This window comes from Mustela erminea, chromosome 5, assembly GCF_009829155.1.
Source record: "Mustela erminea isolate mMusErm1 chromosome 5, mMusErm1.Pri, whole genome shotgun sequence".
Classification (NCBI taxonomy): Eukaryota; Metazoa; Chordata; class Mammalia; order Carnivora; family Mustelidae; genus Mustela; species Mustela erminea.
This window is the reverse complement of record NC_045618.1, coordinates 98,886,068-98,903,208: the sequence shown is the minus strand read 5'-3', so window position 1 is coordinate 98,903,208 and position 17,141 is coordinate 98,886,068. Positions and strand designations below refer to the sequence as shown.

General features: G+C 38.4%; 1 protein-coding gene across 1 annotated transcript; it reads right to left on the bottom strand.

Moving 5' to 3' along the window:
- Positions 1-3,874: 3,874 nt before the first annotated feature.
- ARF6 (ADP ribosylation factor 6) lies at positions 3,875-7,937 on the bottom strand. The gene is made up of 2 exons (XM_032344161.1): positions 7,775-7,937; positions 3,875-7,676 (listed from the first exon to the last, which is right to left on the bottom strand). Exon 2 carries the CDS (start codon positions 7,188-7,190, stop codon positions 6,663-6,665), a length of 528 nt encoding a protein of 175 aa, XP_032200052.1. The 5' UTR covers positions 7,191-7,676; positions 7,775-7,937; the 3' UTR covers positions 3,875-6,662.
- Between the last annotated feature and the right edge of the window lie 9,204 nt (positions 7,938-17,141).

The following is a 17,141-nucleotide window of genomic DNA, read 5'->3' as shown; positions in this document are numbered from 1 at the left end:
GGATCCCTGCTCAGTGGGGAGCCTGCTTCTCCCTCTCCCTCTGCTGCTCCCCTGCTTGTGCTCTCTCACTCTGTCCAATAAACAAATAAAATCTTTTTAAAAAAGAAAGAAATTACTGACAAAATAGGATTTTCAAATAATGCATTTTACATTTTACCAAAATTATCAACTTTTAGTCTTAAGTCCTGGCTTAAACACCAAAGTACATGATTAAAACACTCTTGCTGAACTTAGACTCCAGGTTCTTGCTGACAGGAGGATATAGCATTAAGTAAACCTCACTTACAAAAAGTAAGCTATAATAGGATCTAAAAAGCAAGAAATTCACTTATTAAACAACACCTGAAATGTCTTTAATTATGAATTTACCAGGTAGAAACACAATATAAGTTGTACACTCTAAATTTCCTGAAAATTTGTCTTGTAAATAAGCGTGCAAATAATCAGTTTGGTGAAAACTTTAACTTTTCCTATTTCTTCAGCGTGATCTGTAAAATTCACAATGAAGTAGTTACATGTGATTTTTACAGAAAAAAACTAATTCTCAAACAGAGTCTAATACCATGCTCTCCATTATACAGAAGGCTCAAATTATACAGCGTCTCAAAATCAGGTGATAATCTTAAATAAGAAAATTATGGGCTATTACTTAAACTGATCTTTTGTAAGCTAGACACACACAAAATATTAAGTACATGGTTAATCACTAGCTCACCTTAGCCGTACTCATAGTATAGTACAGACTACCCAAGTCCAAAGTCTGGCTCTGCTACTTATTAACATATTACCTCCTCAGCCTCAGTTTTCCCAACTATAAAATGGGGGCCTTTTCTCTCAAGTTTTTGTGAGGATGGAAAGAATTAATATGCATGAAATGCTTAGAACAAAGCCTGGCACATGGTAAACATTCAAAATATGCTCTTATATTCTCTTATTCTTAGAATGTTTCCCAATTTGGTATCTTTAGGCATAGCTCCAACTGAGGACTTATTCACAAAACTGATTTAGAAACCGATATGGAGATAAAGCACTTCAGTTTGCCAAGTTAGAATAAATAAGATCTAAGTTCCTGCTGTTATTATACCCTTAAATATGTTTTTATTTGTTTATTTGTTTTCCTCTCTCACAATGCTATGACCTTCTCAGGCCAGTCTATTTGGTTATAATGGGAAATAATTTTTACTGGTCATGAATATCCAGCTGCACAAAGATCTTTCTATGAACAAGTGCTTTTATTTTTTAAAGCCCATTAGTTAATGTCCTCCATAAAAATTACTTCTGTTAATTCCTATTAAATTATTGTTTAGTTTCTCTGTTAGGGTATTTACAAATTCTCACGTTCTACCATGTAAATAGTATGGAACAACTCTCCATCCAAGAAATAACATGTGTGAATTTCCTAGTTTGTATTGCTTAGAGGAATAACAGTACAAGACATCAAATAGCATGCAACATGTTAGTTTCGAAGTCAACAAAACACCTCCTCTTGTAAAGTTTGATAATATAAAATGCTGGACTCAGGACTTGATTACAGTAATACCAACTGAATAAAAGTCAATGATATTATTTGAACCTATTCCAAACTAATCTAGGTTATCTGAAGAAAAGGGCACTTTGTTACAGAAACACTTTTAACTTATACCCCAAAACCAGTAAAACTACCATAAAGATATGGGAAATAATTTTAATGAAATGATTCATAAGATCTTAAAGAATGTTAAAGTTGAACTTGAAAAACTGCTGATTTCACATATTTAAACGTATTTGGTGAGGGTGGGGTAATCCAGGTTAAACTACTCAATAATAAGTTTCAAGGATCACTAAATGTTCAAATGTGGTAAATTGTATGAGCCAGTTTTCCTAAAGTTTTGATAAGATTCATTCATTAACCATGGTCTTTTACTTTGGATTTCCTATATATTTTGGTAATACTTTAAAACTGGGCCTTAGATTTGAGGTCAATGTTTTTCATAAAGGGGCAGATAGTAAATATTTAAGGCTTTCCAGGCTAAATACGCTCTGTCACAGTCATGTTTGTATTTTCATAGTCTTTAAAAATGTAGAAAACATTATTAGCTCATTCCCTATAAAAGCTGGTCAAAGCCAGATTTGCTCTAGGCCAGTTTCCCTGCCTCAGCTTTACAATACACATATTATCTTTTTGTTACCATGTAAATTCCACTGATATTTTTCTTCAAGTATTTGTTCAAACGTCACTTTATCTGGAAGTCCTCTGAGGACATTCCTATCAGTCCCCCTATATACAGAGCATACTATATGATACATAGTACATCACCTAACATATCTTTATTCATTATTTGGTCTTTGTCATTCCCCACACCCACATCCCCACCAGCATAAACTCCACGAAAGCAGACTTTTTATTTCACTTATGGATGGTCTCTACCTAGAATAGTGCCGGGTGTATCTTTAGGCTGTCTATAAAGAAATCTATTCTTGCAGTTATAAAACAAATACCATGGAGGAGAGATGGATCCAAATGAAATTATGTAACAAGTGTTAAAGTATTTAAGGAAGATTGACAAATACTTTCCTTTTAAAATTGTTTCAGGTAGTCATAAAACATTTTAAAGAGAAAAAAAAATGTTCAAAATTACAGCATTTTCTTACTGTCCTACTGAGTGGTTTTTCTTAAAGACTAATTCCCAGGAAGATTACCATTACTTTGGCTTATTTAAAAACAAATTTCATTTGCCATTCCTAAACCTCTCTACAGAACTTGTTCTGCCTCTTTGATCTCACTTGTATGTATTCCCTGCCCATTAACCTCACTAATCTAGTCTGGCAACTTTATAGTTTAGCAAATCAGAAAAAAGTTACTTTACCTCTTATTCTGTGACTCCATGTCCCACCATTCCTTTTTATAAACTTCCTAACATTGTAATCTTTCCTACTTGTCTTGACCATTCAATATAAACAAGAAGCTAGATTCTATCGAATGTTCTACTCCAAATACATTCTGCTCAGTGATTAGTCAAACTTAAAAGTTCTTTTTGCTATATGTGGTTTTACAATCTTTAAGAGCCAAGATTTGCGTTACCACACCCTGATGTATACTTGGCAAGGTACTGGGGATTCCCAGGTAACTGGGAATTTAGGAAGCTCCACTACCATTCAGATTAAGGCTACTATATTTTTAAACATATGAAAAACACAAAAACCCACTAAAGAGTAAAGTTATCTTCTGCTGCTACCACTGATAAGTTATTTGATAACCATTAGTAAATCACAGTACTAAGTTTATTAACATTAATGTGAGGGTTAAATAATATATCATACTAGAGAACACAGTAAGATATTCTAAAATCAAGTTATAAAACTTGCTGATTCAAGGGGGAATGCTTACCAAAAAGGAAATGTGTTTAAAAAACCTTTTTACCCAACAAGTTATTCTTCATCTACTATTTTCCTTTCTAAATGACTACAATTCTGCCTTTCTTATGAGACAAGCAGCTGGCTTTTGGAAGACAAACTTTAAAAATCTAAAAGTCAATTGTCAAGGCTAAGACCACTCTGCAGGCCAATTCTTTACAGACACAATTCTCTACTCCTAAAAACTGTTTTGGAAAAAAGGTAGAATACACACTGCTTAGAACCTTAATTCTTAAAAAGTTATTTTCTTCTGTGTCCTAAGTTATCATAAAATCAGATTAAGTTTGGTGGAACTAAATCAGTACAAAACCTTCTGTACACCCAGCATTATAAAAAGCAAATTGACTTTTTTGTTCTTATAAAAGCTAGGTGACTCCAAAATCGAGTCACTTTATACCATACATCCCTGGAGAGTAACATGGCCCAACACACCACATGTCCCACTTCATCTAGTCCAAACGAGTAACATAACGTGAGAAACTGCACTGTGTAATTCCTTTATTTTCTGCATATTAGTGCTTTACCAACACTACAACCATATAGAACACAATTCCAAGTACTGTACTTTTTAGTTTGGGGAGATCACAGTCTACAGACTCATTTACTTATATTAGACAAGATTAACCTCATTCAAAACTTACTGCAGTTTATAAATTCACATAAATACAGAAATTGATGCAATTAAACAAAAACTTCAGGATCTTATTTTTTAAATTCCTAGATTATAACTTTTCCTGCAGGCTCAATTACCTGCCCCATGATCACCAATGGTTATGGCTCAATTTAACTACATCAATTATCAACCTTTTATATCCTTAAAGAAAAGGTAAATGAAAATTACAATTTCTTACCAAGAAGTTTAGGGTTTTCCAAAATTTCAAGTATTTGCTTCCCTCCTCCCCCCTTCAGTTAGACATTTCAAATAAACTAAAAATAACCACATCTCACCTGCAACATTCAATAGCAATCACTTGATGTATAAAATTTTAACTATGCTCCCAGTTATTTTAAAACAAAAAAACGGCTGCCTATCAATCTGTCTGTCACAAGTTAGAAATACTACATTTAGGAATTAAGATGAGGGTTTCAAGTTTCCTCCAGTTTAGGCATTTATACCTTTGTGCTTGTCTTGTCTAAAGATGTTACTATAGCATCGGTATTTGTATAACCCATGTTTATGTACCTTAAAATGCAATCACTTAAAACACTAAGAATTAAATTTATGTGGAGCTTTGGGAATTTTAAAAGCAACTAAAATGTTCTCGGATGTGTCTGTCAGCTTCATTTCTGGAGATCCTTCTAAAGTAAAACTGAGAACTTTATACTTTAGTTGCATTTTGAATTCAAAAATCCCTCTGCACCATCAGGAGCCTACAACATAGCACCTTTTCTCATCTGCTTTAGGTAAATGTGTCAAGACTTTTACTTTCAATAGTTAACTTTTTATAGCCTTATGCTTCTCATACATCTTTGGTAAAAGCTCCATTATACAATATGGCCAAAACACGAAGGACCAATACTGTCCAACTATGTACCATGATATCCCGTTCCATTTGTTTTCAGACACCCTCATGAATAAAACCCACTCCACCTTTTCCTGTATACTGCCTTTGCAGTCTACGTTTCTTAAATTCCCTATGTTTAATTCCTTGAGGACCTCTAAAATTAATCCTTAAGGCTATATGAGAACCAGATGCTGCTCACAATTCTTTATCAAGCATTAACATTTGGTTCAAAGTATCATGATAGTGGTCTCAATAATCTAATTACCGGTCCTAACAAGCTAAGCAAGTAATCTTGCTAGGATCTGGTTATCACCAGTGAGCACACTGCTTACCCTTGAAGAAAAATAAGTTTACATTCATTGTCATCTGTAGGTTCTTTTTCTTCATCCTACTTCCCCTTTAATTGTCATTCCTCAAGTCTACACATCATTCATTCATTACATTTCCTTCCTTAGGGGAGATAGTGTATTAATGAACCAACAGGATATCTGACTTACTATTTGTATGAGTTAATCCTACAATCAAACAGAATTAAATATCTTTTTTATAAAACATCTTTTCCAGTGTTCTAATTAATGGAGATGTGGATCACTCATCTACAAAAAAGACTTCTATCTTCAGCTTAATCAGTTGCTCTAATGTGAAAACAGGAATGTGTATTTTTCAAACTAGGTAGGTGTATATAATTTGAATTGTTAAATGCTTTATTAATGAACAAAGTAAACATTCTAGTAATTTTTAAACTATTGGTCTTAGACATTTGAAATGTAGTAGAAGTATATATTCCAGTTTTGCCCCAAAGTCACTTAAAATATCTACAGATATCGCATCTGTGTGTGGCATATACCATTTATTGCTCCATATTCTGGAAAGAGTCTACTTTTAAAGTTAAAAAAGAGGGAAAAAACAGCAAAGTTGCTAACCTTGCAGTGGAAAAATCCGTGTTGACGGGTTACACTTTCAAATTTTTATGCAGTGTAAGTTAGCTATGTAATAAGGAACTTGAGTTTTATCCCTACTCATGCATGACGTATGTTTCAGAACTTAAGAGCTGACATTTCAAAGAACTTCTCACATTACCTGTTTAACATACTGATGTGCAACTGGAACATATTACAATGGTATTACTCATTATGTGCCACTGTAGGCTAAGTTTACTATACTGGTCTTAGATATAAAAGGTCACATTTGAAATTACTAAATTAAAGGTAAAACTCATAAGGGAGGGGTAAAGGCCTTAAATATAAAAGACAAACGGCAGTTTGATTAAGCAATAATTTTCAGTTTACTAGATGAAACAGACTTGCAACATAGTCTGCATGAATGCAAAATAAGCCATCTACAGCAAGTGAAAAGGAAACGGGGCAAAAAGGAAAAAAAAAAGCATACATTGCAAAAAAGATTCTCTCGAAATAAAAAAATCAAACCATTATTATAAAGGACTTTACCAAAAACTGCTATATTTCCCCATCCCATTTGCTGGAAGTCAGTAAGAGCATCTAGCACTTTGTATTCATGTCAATTGTCAGATCAGAGCATCGTAACGCAAAGCAAAAAGAAAAAAGAGGGGGAAAAAGGAAAAAAAACAACAGAGAAACAAAAAAAGGAAACCCCTAACCCCCCCCTCCCCAACCGTAGAACAGTAACTCCAGAGTTCAAATTCAAAAGAAGAGAAAGTGGCAATTGAAAGAGGTGATGGTGGCGATAATCCTATGAATGGGTTTTTGATTTCTCTCCTTCCGGGGGATAAGTGGAGAATGCTCATTAGGATTTGTAGTTAGAGGTTAACCATGTGAGCCCCTCATAGAGTCCATCCCCTGAGGTGGCACAGGAAGGCTGCACATACCAGTTCCTGTCCCGAATCCGGGTCAGGCCCAGTTTCTCCTGGATCTCGTGGGGTTTCATGGCATCAGGCAGGTCCTGTTTGTTGGCGAAGATGAGGATTATGGCGTCCCTCATCTCCCGGTCATTGATAATGCGGTGCAGCTCCTGGCGGGCCTCGTCGATGCGGTCGCGGTCGGCGCAGTCCACTACGAAGATCAGACCCTGGGTCCCGGTGTAGTAATGCCGCCAGAGCGGCCGGATCTTGTCCTGGCCGCCCACATCCCACACGTTGAACTTGACGTTTTTGTAAGTCACCGTCTCCACGTTGAAACCCACTGTGGGAATGGTGGTCACCGACTGGCCCAGCTTCAACTTGTACAGGATTGTTGTCTTGCCGGCCGCGTCCAGGCCCAACATGAGGATCCGCATTTCCTTGTTCCCGAAGATCTTGGATAGCACCTTCCCCATCGCGTCGGAGGAGCCGGGGCCGGGGGCATTCAGGTGTCCCGGGTCCCCTCAGCCAAATACGCCGCAGCCGCCGCGAAACCGAAACGAAGCCTCCCGGCCGCGAGGGCGCCCGTGCGGCCTGCGTGGGAGTTGCCTCCTCGGGGCAGAGGCCCGGACTCGCCACTCACTCGGGCATCACCGACCGCACAACTTGATTCCTCCAGCCGCCGCTGCCGCCGGGGCCCTGAGTCTGCGCCGGGAGAGCCGCCGCCCTGCTGAGGCGCGGCCCGGCCCGGAACTGCCCTTCCCCCCGCAAGCGCCGCGCGAGCGCCGCCGCGGTTCCCGCTCCTCCGCCTTCTCCTCACTCCGCCGCGGGAGACCGAGACCCTCCGGGCCGCCCGCCGGTCCACGAGCTCCGGGCTCACCACCGGCCCAAGCTACCCGAGAGTCAGCAAGGCTCCGGCGCCTCGTCAGGTCATTGAACCTCGCGGGAACTCGGTGCGCCGCCTGCAGAGACACGGAGAGGAAGAAGAGTTACTGGCGGAGTACCAGAGGGGAACGGAGGCCGAGGTGGCCCGCCTTTCCAGCTCAGTCCAAGAGGTTACCTCCAGCCGCCGCCCTGAGCGCGGGCTCCCTCTGGCCTCCACCTCCTCCTCCCAGCTCTGCCGCTGCCGCCGCCGCCGCCGCCGCCGGAAAAGGCGCCGAAGAAACCGCCTCACTTCCCCTCCCGATCACGCAGGCGCAGCAAGGCCGACCGTTCGACAAGCGCGACCTCTGTAAGGGGCCGGGCCCGCGCGCCTAGCGTCATGGGCGCCACGCGCGAGGGGCGGAGCTACGGAGGCTCGGAGGCATCGAGGGTGCGGCCAGGCCCTAGACTTCGCGAAACTCGGACTCTGACCCGTGCCCACCTGTTACCACACTAGAGGCTCGGGTACTTTCTGCATTCCTCTTCCGCGCTTTCACCTCCTCCACCCTCCCTCGAACCTGAGGAGCAAATCCTCTGGGGAGCTCCACAGGGTGGGGTCCGCGGGAAGGGCGCTCCCAGGATGAAAGCCTCCCGCATGCTGCTTTCAGACTTGTTCTCAGACGTCGGTGCCCGCCAGGTGCTCCGCGAGTTCCCTTCATCCCGCCCCAGATTTCGCGCGTCCCCAGTCACCCGGGAAAGCCCTACGTGCCCTTCCTACCTGTCCCAGCCTCTCCTTGGCCTCCTTTATCCCTCGTGTTCTGTGCATTTCCTGAAAGACACGTGGGAGGCCCGGGTTCTGTGTGGAATCTGCCAGGCAGTGCGGCGCTTTTACTAGGCTTGGGTTTGCTATGAAACCCTCCTTTTGAATGTTTGAGCTCCATCTTTATACATCGCCTCAGGACCAGTCTACGTTACTTAAAAATGGCAGTGTGAACCAGAGTGCCCGTGCCTGGCCTCGTTTTCAACTGTATAAGGTGATAGAAAACCTTTCATATTTGAGTGTTACTTCCCTTTAATGTGATAAGCAATAACTTCTCACCCACCCTTTCTTAACTTTTAGAAGACTAGATGATAATCATCTTAGCGTACGGTTTAGAATCAGACTAACTACTTTTGTGGCCTGGATCTCGGCATTTAACCTTGCTGCGTTTGTTATCTCCTATGTAAACCCAGTGTCATGCCGACCTTGCTCTCTGTACTCTGTTTCAGGGTAAATAACAAAATGTTTGTGGAAGACTCTAGGAAACCTTTTTGTAGCAAATGGTTAGAGATCAAGTTAGACTTAAAAGTAAGGCGAAGCTTTAAATAAATGAACGAAGGGGAGGAAAAACAGGAAATAGGGTTTGTTATTTTTTAAGATCTAACAGCATGTGATAACTTACTTATTTCATAATACGAGAATATTTGATAATGGTAGATAGGTTAAAAGATAACCTTACAAGCTTCAGCTGAAATAAACCTACTAGAGTCACTAGTATTCTAACAATGATCCAATATACTTTCTGTCTGCCTTAATGGGCACTGTCATAAAACTTGAAGAATGATTTTGGAGATTAGGCTTCAAAGTGTTGCCTGTTTTATAGCTATGAATCCTTAGGCCTCAGTCTTCCTAAACTTCATTTTCCTTATCTGTAAAATCAGACAAAGAATGATATTGCTCATAAAAAATAGTCACTATTTATTGTTTGTTATGGCAAACACTGTACTAAGTACTTTAAATATATTTTTTAATCCTGACAGCAATCATAGAAGTAATTTTGAGTACTAAAATTTTACATATGAGGAAACTCAAGGACAAAGAGTTTAAGTTGTTTTTTGAGGGCCACAGAACTGAGATCAAATCAAATCTGCAGCTCCTCCTCTTAACCCCCTAATTATGCTCTCTCCCTGACTACCTCACACAGTTGTTTGGAATCTCAGTTACAGTATTTCTTAAAATACTTTGTAAAGTGTCATAGTACTTTTTATTATATTTGAGGGAGGAATTTTTTTTATATGTGGCAAATAGAGGTATTTTGTTGCATTTCAACATAATAGTCTTCTCAGAGTAGATTCTAGTTTTTCCAAGCAAATGGAAGATTGATCTGCTGGAGTTGGATCTCTTTTTCAGTGGAAGGAGTAATATAATGGAAAACAGAAGCAGCTGGAAGCAGTAGCATCTACCTGGCACTGGCACTTGTTAGGGTTAAAAAGTTTATTTTTGAAAGCCATCTTCTGTTGATCTAACACCAGAATACAAGCGTCATAAAGGCAGAGACTTGTTTTGTCAACGTAATGTCTGCAGTGATGTCATGTAGGTATCAGACATTATATCAATATTTGAATGAATGAATGCCATTTATACCACAAATAAGACCAAAGGAAAAGGATATACTATATTTACCTGGGGTTAGAGTACTGCATATCTAGAGTAGTTCCTCATAAAATAAATTATTTTAAGTAATAATTGTAAAACAAAATAATGGCCAGAAAATAGAGACAATGAAAATGTTAACTTTGTATATAATCATGGCAGTTGAGAAAATCACTAAGTGAATTTCAGTGAAACCAAAATCTGTAAAAAGTGACAATTTAGGCAACTACTAAATCATATCACTGATGAAACATTTTCTTTATTTCTTGAAACAGTTGACAATTCAAAAATAGTAAGTTTAAAAAATATTTCCATTCTCTGAAGTATTTTACAGATAAACTAAAATATGCATTTATGAAACAAAATATTACATTTCTCAGTGTGTACCCTGTTTCTGTTTTAAGTTTCAAACAGAAATGAAAGCTCCAAAACTGTAGAAAAATTACCCTGCTTTTTAATTTAAAGCCCAAGAATGAAGTTTTCTTTAGCTTACTTAGAAACCAGGTTCCCCTTTTAGAAAACACCATAATTTCTAATCTGCTGAACAACCACATTTATCATCTTATCTTGTGATATTCCTGACTAAAACACATAAGAAAAATACTTTAAAAATGGCTTAATTTTTGCTTTTAAAATGAAACGAACAAGTCTTTATAGCACCCCATTCTGTTTACCCTATTTCTGAATTCCTAAAGCTCTTGATCGTTTATTCTGTATGACTGTGTCATATATTTCTTTTCTTTTTTTTTTTTTTAGGATTTTATTTATGTATCAGAGAGAGAGAGGGAGCGTGAGTGAGCACAGGCAGACAGAGTGGCAGGCAGAGGCAGAGGGAGAAGCAGGCTCCCTGCCAAGCAAGGAGCCCGATGTGGGACTCGATCCCAGGACGCTGGGATCATGACCTGAGCCAAAGGTAGCTGCTTAACCAACTAAGCCTCCCAGGCATCCCATATATTTCTTTTTATCCCATGCAGTGCTAAGGACAATTCTGACCACTCGACAAGGGTGGTCAGACGTCATACCTGTTTAAGGAAGATACCATCCCTTGTTTATGGCTTCATTTTTGAGCCCTTAGTCCACTTACCCAGCATTGAGCTCTATCTAGTTTAACAAAGTCTAGAGCCCCAGGAAACCTAGTAGCAGTAGAAATAAAGAGCAAACAAGAAGCTGTTATAAATTATATCTTTAGAAAATTTCTAATCTATTCCAACCAAAACACTGAGGCAGGAGAATTAGCCCTCCCTTCGTATTATACCTATCAGTTTATAAGCTCTCAAAGAAAGGTTTCATATTCTTTAAATTTTTGAATCCTTAGTCCCTAGCACAATATGGGCTATGTAGTAAAATAGAGTAGCAAACATTTTTTGACCATAATACATTGAAGATCGAGACTCTTAAAAATAAAACTAAAAGATCTAATTGAGACAATAAAAACAAATAATTTTAATTTGTAAGTATTCTTGGTAACTTCTTTAAAAAGATTTATTTATTTTTTTGATAGAGCACAAGCAAGGGGAGTGGCAGGCGCAGGGAGAGGCAGGCTCATCCCAGACCCTGGGATCATGACCTGAGCCAAAGGCCAAAGCTTCATGACTGAGCCACCAGGCGCCCCTATTCTTGGTAACTTTAATGGATGCAGATACTTAAAAGGACACTGGGAACCAAAATAATAGTTCACTCTCTTCGCCTCTTCCTGTGTTTGCTAAGGAACCACTTTCTAATTCTTCCTGTTTAACCATTTAAAAAAAAGTCATATCCCAATCTAAACCTTAATAATTACTTTAGTTATGCCTGAATATGAAGATTTCATCTCATTTTTAAAAGTATTAAAAGTGGGAATGATAAAACTAAAAGTTAGTTACAGTTGATATTTTAGCCAATTTTTTAATAGTTAAGGCTTCAGACCGTAAACACTGAGGCAACATGGTCTAGGGCACAAGTGAATAGGAAAAACTAAATGACATCCTTAAATTATTCCCAACACTTCATAATTAGCTTTGGGTAAGTTATTCATCCTCATTGACCATCATTTTTTCCTATTCCTGCAATGGAGAAATCTCTCTTAATTGACTAAGACAGTATTTAGTATTTCCCTTTACAATTGAAAGACCTGAGCCACTGAGAGGATAAGCTGCTTTCTTAATAAAATTGTACAAAAGAGGTTCAAATTAAGATTTTTTTTTTTTGATCCAAGTCTGTTCTTTTTTTGTACCAAATGATTGTGTGAACTCAGTAAGCTGGACTAGATCAATGGTTTTTAGCCCTGGCTGCACATTAAAATCACCTGGGGTATTTTAAAACCACATAAATGCTTGGGCCCCACCCCAAATCAATTAATTCCAAATGTCTAGGGTAGAAGTTCTACCTACCCATATTTTTTTAAGGTCTCCCTGAGTGATTGTAATGTGAAGCTAAAATTGAAAACCACTGGACTCATTGCTAACTTCCCTTCACATTAAAAATGAATTTTGGGGATGCTGGAGTGACTCATTTGGTTAAGCATCTGCCTTCAACTCAGGTCATGAACCCAGGATTCTGGGATCGAGTTCCTGATTGGGCTCCTTGCTCAGCAGAAAGCCTGCTTCTCTCTCTGCCTGCCGCTCCCCCTACTTGTGTTATCACTCTTTCTGACAAGTAAATAAATAAATCTTCATTTAAAAGTCTATGAATTCTAAGGTCTACTTATTTTTTTATTGCTCTTCCCCAAATACATACCTCGACACACAGTTTTTCGCATAGTATAGTGCAGTCATAACTTAATCACTGGTATAACATTAGACCTGTCATAAATCTTTCTGAGATTCTTGTAAAAGAGTATTTTTTAAAACATACTATAATTATACCTAAATTTATTGAATTATTAATAGAACCGCTATCAACTATTCAGCACCATTCAATGAAAAGAAAATAAGATGGAATGCTTGGCAGCCATAGGATGATCAAACTCGTAAACTGTAGATTAAAAGTTGTCTGTGGATACTTGACATTTGGTGCCCTGTATGCAAATACCGCTCCTTTTTGAGTTAATACCAAAATAGGTAGGAAGAAAGATGAAGGTGGGCAAATAGATATATTCCTTTTCCTATCTCCCTGGTAGCTAACTGGGTAAGTGAACTGGGCTCAACCAACTAATTAATCAATGTCCTACTACATGCTTTGGATTTTGAGGGATTCAGAATTTCAGAGTTGCTGGAATGAGTGCCCAGAGTGACTGAGTTCAGCAGGATGGTGGCAGATATCTAGTGGCAAGAATGCCAATAGCAATAAATGTTATAGTAAAAGCACCAGCAAACTGCCCTGTGGCATAGGCCCAACAGTACCTTTCCTCCCATCTCTATAGGCTTCCTGACAATTCTGTGGGTCTTCTAATACACTTCCTATGAAATTATCTTCAGTTCAAGTTAACCGTGGTCAGTTTGATTATAAATAAAGACTCCAAATGGTACACATTTTAATTTAAAGAATGCAAAATAAAATCTTGAACCAACATTGTGCAAACTGGAGATCTGATTATGTTGGTAATTTTCCCATGAGGCGGTCATTCGGAACTGGAGTCAGGTAGAAGTCTAGAATCTTTCCAACCTGCTAAAATTATGTTCCTTCTCACAGAAATCCATGATTGTATCATTTTTATATCAACCATTTGAATCATTATAATTGTTGGAGTCGGAAACATTTCATGTTGTGGAGATAACCATAACATTTGCTGTTAAAAAGAAGCATATAATGTCAGAAATTTGGTTTTTAATATCAGAAAAATATTTTTAAGCTAAAATAAGATTATTACTTATGTCTAAGCTGACAAAAGATGAAATATTGATTTTTCTGAAAAAGAGTTTAGTTTCTTAAGAATGGAAGAGCTTAATCATTCAGACTGCTTAACAGAATCCTTCAAGCTTTGTAATTAAGTAATAAAAGAACCGTTTGTGTGAACTGTTTACAGTAAGAGTTGTCAGGCTCTGTTCTATCAGTTACTCAGATACGTTGTTATTATACAATAGCATACTTTATAGCTGTGGATTGGTGTGAATAGTGTAATCTTAGGAAGATTTTCAAGGGACAACAAACAGCTGAGGGCTAAAATTAACCTTGCTCTGTCTTTATAGGGTTCCAGCTTTAAATTCCTTAATTTGCAGGTTCTGTTGTTTGTTTTATCTTGTTTTGTTTCTCTTTTGTTTGTTTCCTCCTATGGTTAGAGATACATGAAGGAAATGGCATGTAAGCAAAATACATGCCTTCTGATTGATGAATGAGTCACAGTGGTACTAAACAAATAGATTACTCATTTAAATCATTATGCAGTGTTAGCTCTTTATATTACCTGGTTTTTGTTTGTTTGTTTGCCTCTAGCATAGTATTCTGCATTTGATCTGCCTTATTTCCTAACTTGCTGGTAGGGGATTCAGCTTCTCTAGGAGATCCTTCTAATGGCCAAGTTGGTGGTAAAAGCAAGGACTTTCTACGTTACAGAGCCCAGAGAAAAGAATTAATTTTCCAAATCTCAAGAATAGGTGGTAAACCAGTAAATTTAAAACTGTTTATGGATTAGAAATCAAATAAAATATTTTAAATGCCACACAGCGCTGCTTCAAAGACAGAGAATAAATGAATAAATTTAAAAATGAGTGGAGAGGCACCTGGGTGGCTCAGTGGTTTAAGCCTCTGCCTTCGGCTTCGATCATGATCACGGGGTCCTGGGATCGAGCCCCGCACTGGGCTCTCTCCTCACCAGGGAGCCTGCTTCCCTCCCTCTCTCTACCTGCCTCTCTGCCCACTTGGGATCTCTGTCTGTTAAATAAATAAATAAATAAATCTTTAAAAATAAATAAATAAAATCTTTAAAAAAAAAAAGATTTTATTTATTTATTTCACAGACAGAGATCCCAAGTGGGCAGAGAGGCAGGCAGAGAGAGAGGGGGAGGCAGGCTCCCTACTGAGCAGAGAGCCCAATGTGGGGCTTGATCCAAGGATCCTGTGATCATGACCTGAGCAGAAGGCAGAGGCTTTAACCCACTGAGCCACCTAGGTGCCCCAAATAGAAAAATCTTAAAAAAAAAAAAAATGAGTGGAAAGAAGCAGCAGCAAGATGGAAAGGAAGAAAAGGAAGGAATGAAGGAGAAAGGAGATAATTGTATTGAAAAATAGAGTGTGGCAATCTTGTAAACTGTAATCTTGTACCCTAATTCAAAATCTAGCTTGGGGTTGGAAAGGAATGATTCCTTAGAAAAGTATAACCAGGTAGATTTATGTGGGATTTCCTCCACCATAGCCTTTTTAAATTTTGCTTTATGCACACGTAGCATGTATACCAAGAACAAACAAGGGAGCAGTTTTGCTGCTGAATACCTTTGGACTATCAGTATATAATTGTCTGGAAAGGTCCTACTCCAACGTACAGTTTTGAGCACAGTATCCAAGATTTATAAGTGTGAAAATAGTTGTAGAATCCTAGGTAAATGTTACACTATAACCAATTTAACAATGGCTAAGTTGGGAAAATATATGAGTTTGTTTCTATTTCAAGTAAGAAAGATTTATGTTCCAATAGGCTGAGAAATACACCTACTAGATTGTATGTCCACAGTAATGGATAACATAAACCTGCTGAGCCAAAATCTAGTTTCAGGGATAAAATTACAATTTTACCACCTGGAGTCTATGGTGCTATGATCCTTTCTGGTGAACTAGGGCAACAGTTCCTGTGCTGTCTTCACTTGGAAGGAAGGTCAGCTACCTGTGTGCCGACTTCCCAAACTAACTAGATTACTGCTGGAAAAAGAATGTTCTAGAGTCTTTAATTTCTGATGTCAGGCTTCATTTTTAAATGTTAACATGGGTCTTTCTGCTTCTTACTATATCTTTTTGAAATGTCAAAAAGTCATGAATTCAATGTGCTTTGCCAGTAGCAACCTTCGTTGTATAAGAAGGTTAACCTGGGACTTTATAGCAATTTTGATATGGACATATCCTGAACAGCATATCAAAGATTTTAGGGCAGCTTGGTGGCTTATTCTGTTGAGCACCTGCCGTTAGTTCAAGTCATGTTCCCAGGGTCCTGGGATGGAGCCCCACATCGGACTCTCTGCTCAGCAGGGAGTCTGCTTTTTCCTCTCCTTCTGCTTGCCACTCTGCTTGCTTGTGTGCTTTCTCTCTCTCTCTGTCAAATAAATAAAACCTTTAAAAAAAATTTTAGCAGTAGAACAAGTCACCCAATGTATTTGACACCTTCAGGATGTCTTTGGAAACAGCTACCTCCCACCCCCCCATCCATGGAATACAGGAGTAGATTCCTGGCATTCATGTGACTCCTTAACACATACATCTCTGTTCATACCAGTTGGATCCCAGGTACACTCATTATTCTGATTGGCTAATCAAATTCTCATTCCTGAGAATTTAAAATCACATCTGAAGGAAGACCATGTTAGTCTGTCTTTTCCCAATGGATCCATATTCTACTAACTATTGACTATGTCATAGCCATACTCTGCTTTGAGTACTGGGTGGCAGATAGAAGTTAGTCTTCAGGGAGAAAGAAAAAAAATAGATGTACAGAAAGGAGCAGAGACAGAGATTATTTCCTAGGCTCCATTGCACAGTTCCAGGCCCTTCTTGGGGTCTATCTGCATTCCAGTCTTTGAATTTCACGAGACATCTTATATCTTCAGATAAAATCACCTTTGTTTTTGCTAAAGCAAGCTCCAATGGGCTGTTTTTACTTATAAATAAAAGTGCTACCTTTACAAAAGATGACAGTGTAAAATAGTGTGCAAACAAAACAAAATTTTAACTGTCAAAGTAAATGTATCAAAGTCACAGACGTGAATGCTTTAGGGAGAATTATATATGATATACAAATACCCAATACATAATAATTATATACTCCCATCACTGTTACAAAATAAAACCACCGTTAGAATTAGAGTGGGAAGGACTGGGAAGGAATAAATGAATCTAATTCATTATATAAAAAGCTCTAAACAGGTCTTCAACCTGGTTTTTTGACCTATCCTTGAATTGCTTTATAGAGTTCTTAGAATAATTTAATGCATTCCCTTATGTTGTAGCAATAATTATCTTAATGTGGGAGGAGAAAGAGGAATCACAGAATCACTCAATTAGCATCATAATCCTCAATTAGCATCATCTGCCC

Coding starts and splice junctions, on each gene's coding strand:
- ARF6 (XM_032344161.1), bottom strand. CDS start 7,190: ATGGGGAAGGTGCTATCCAAGATCTTCGGGAACAAGGAAATGCGGATC.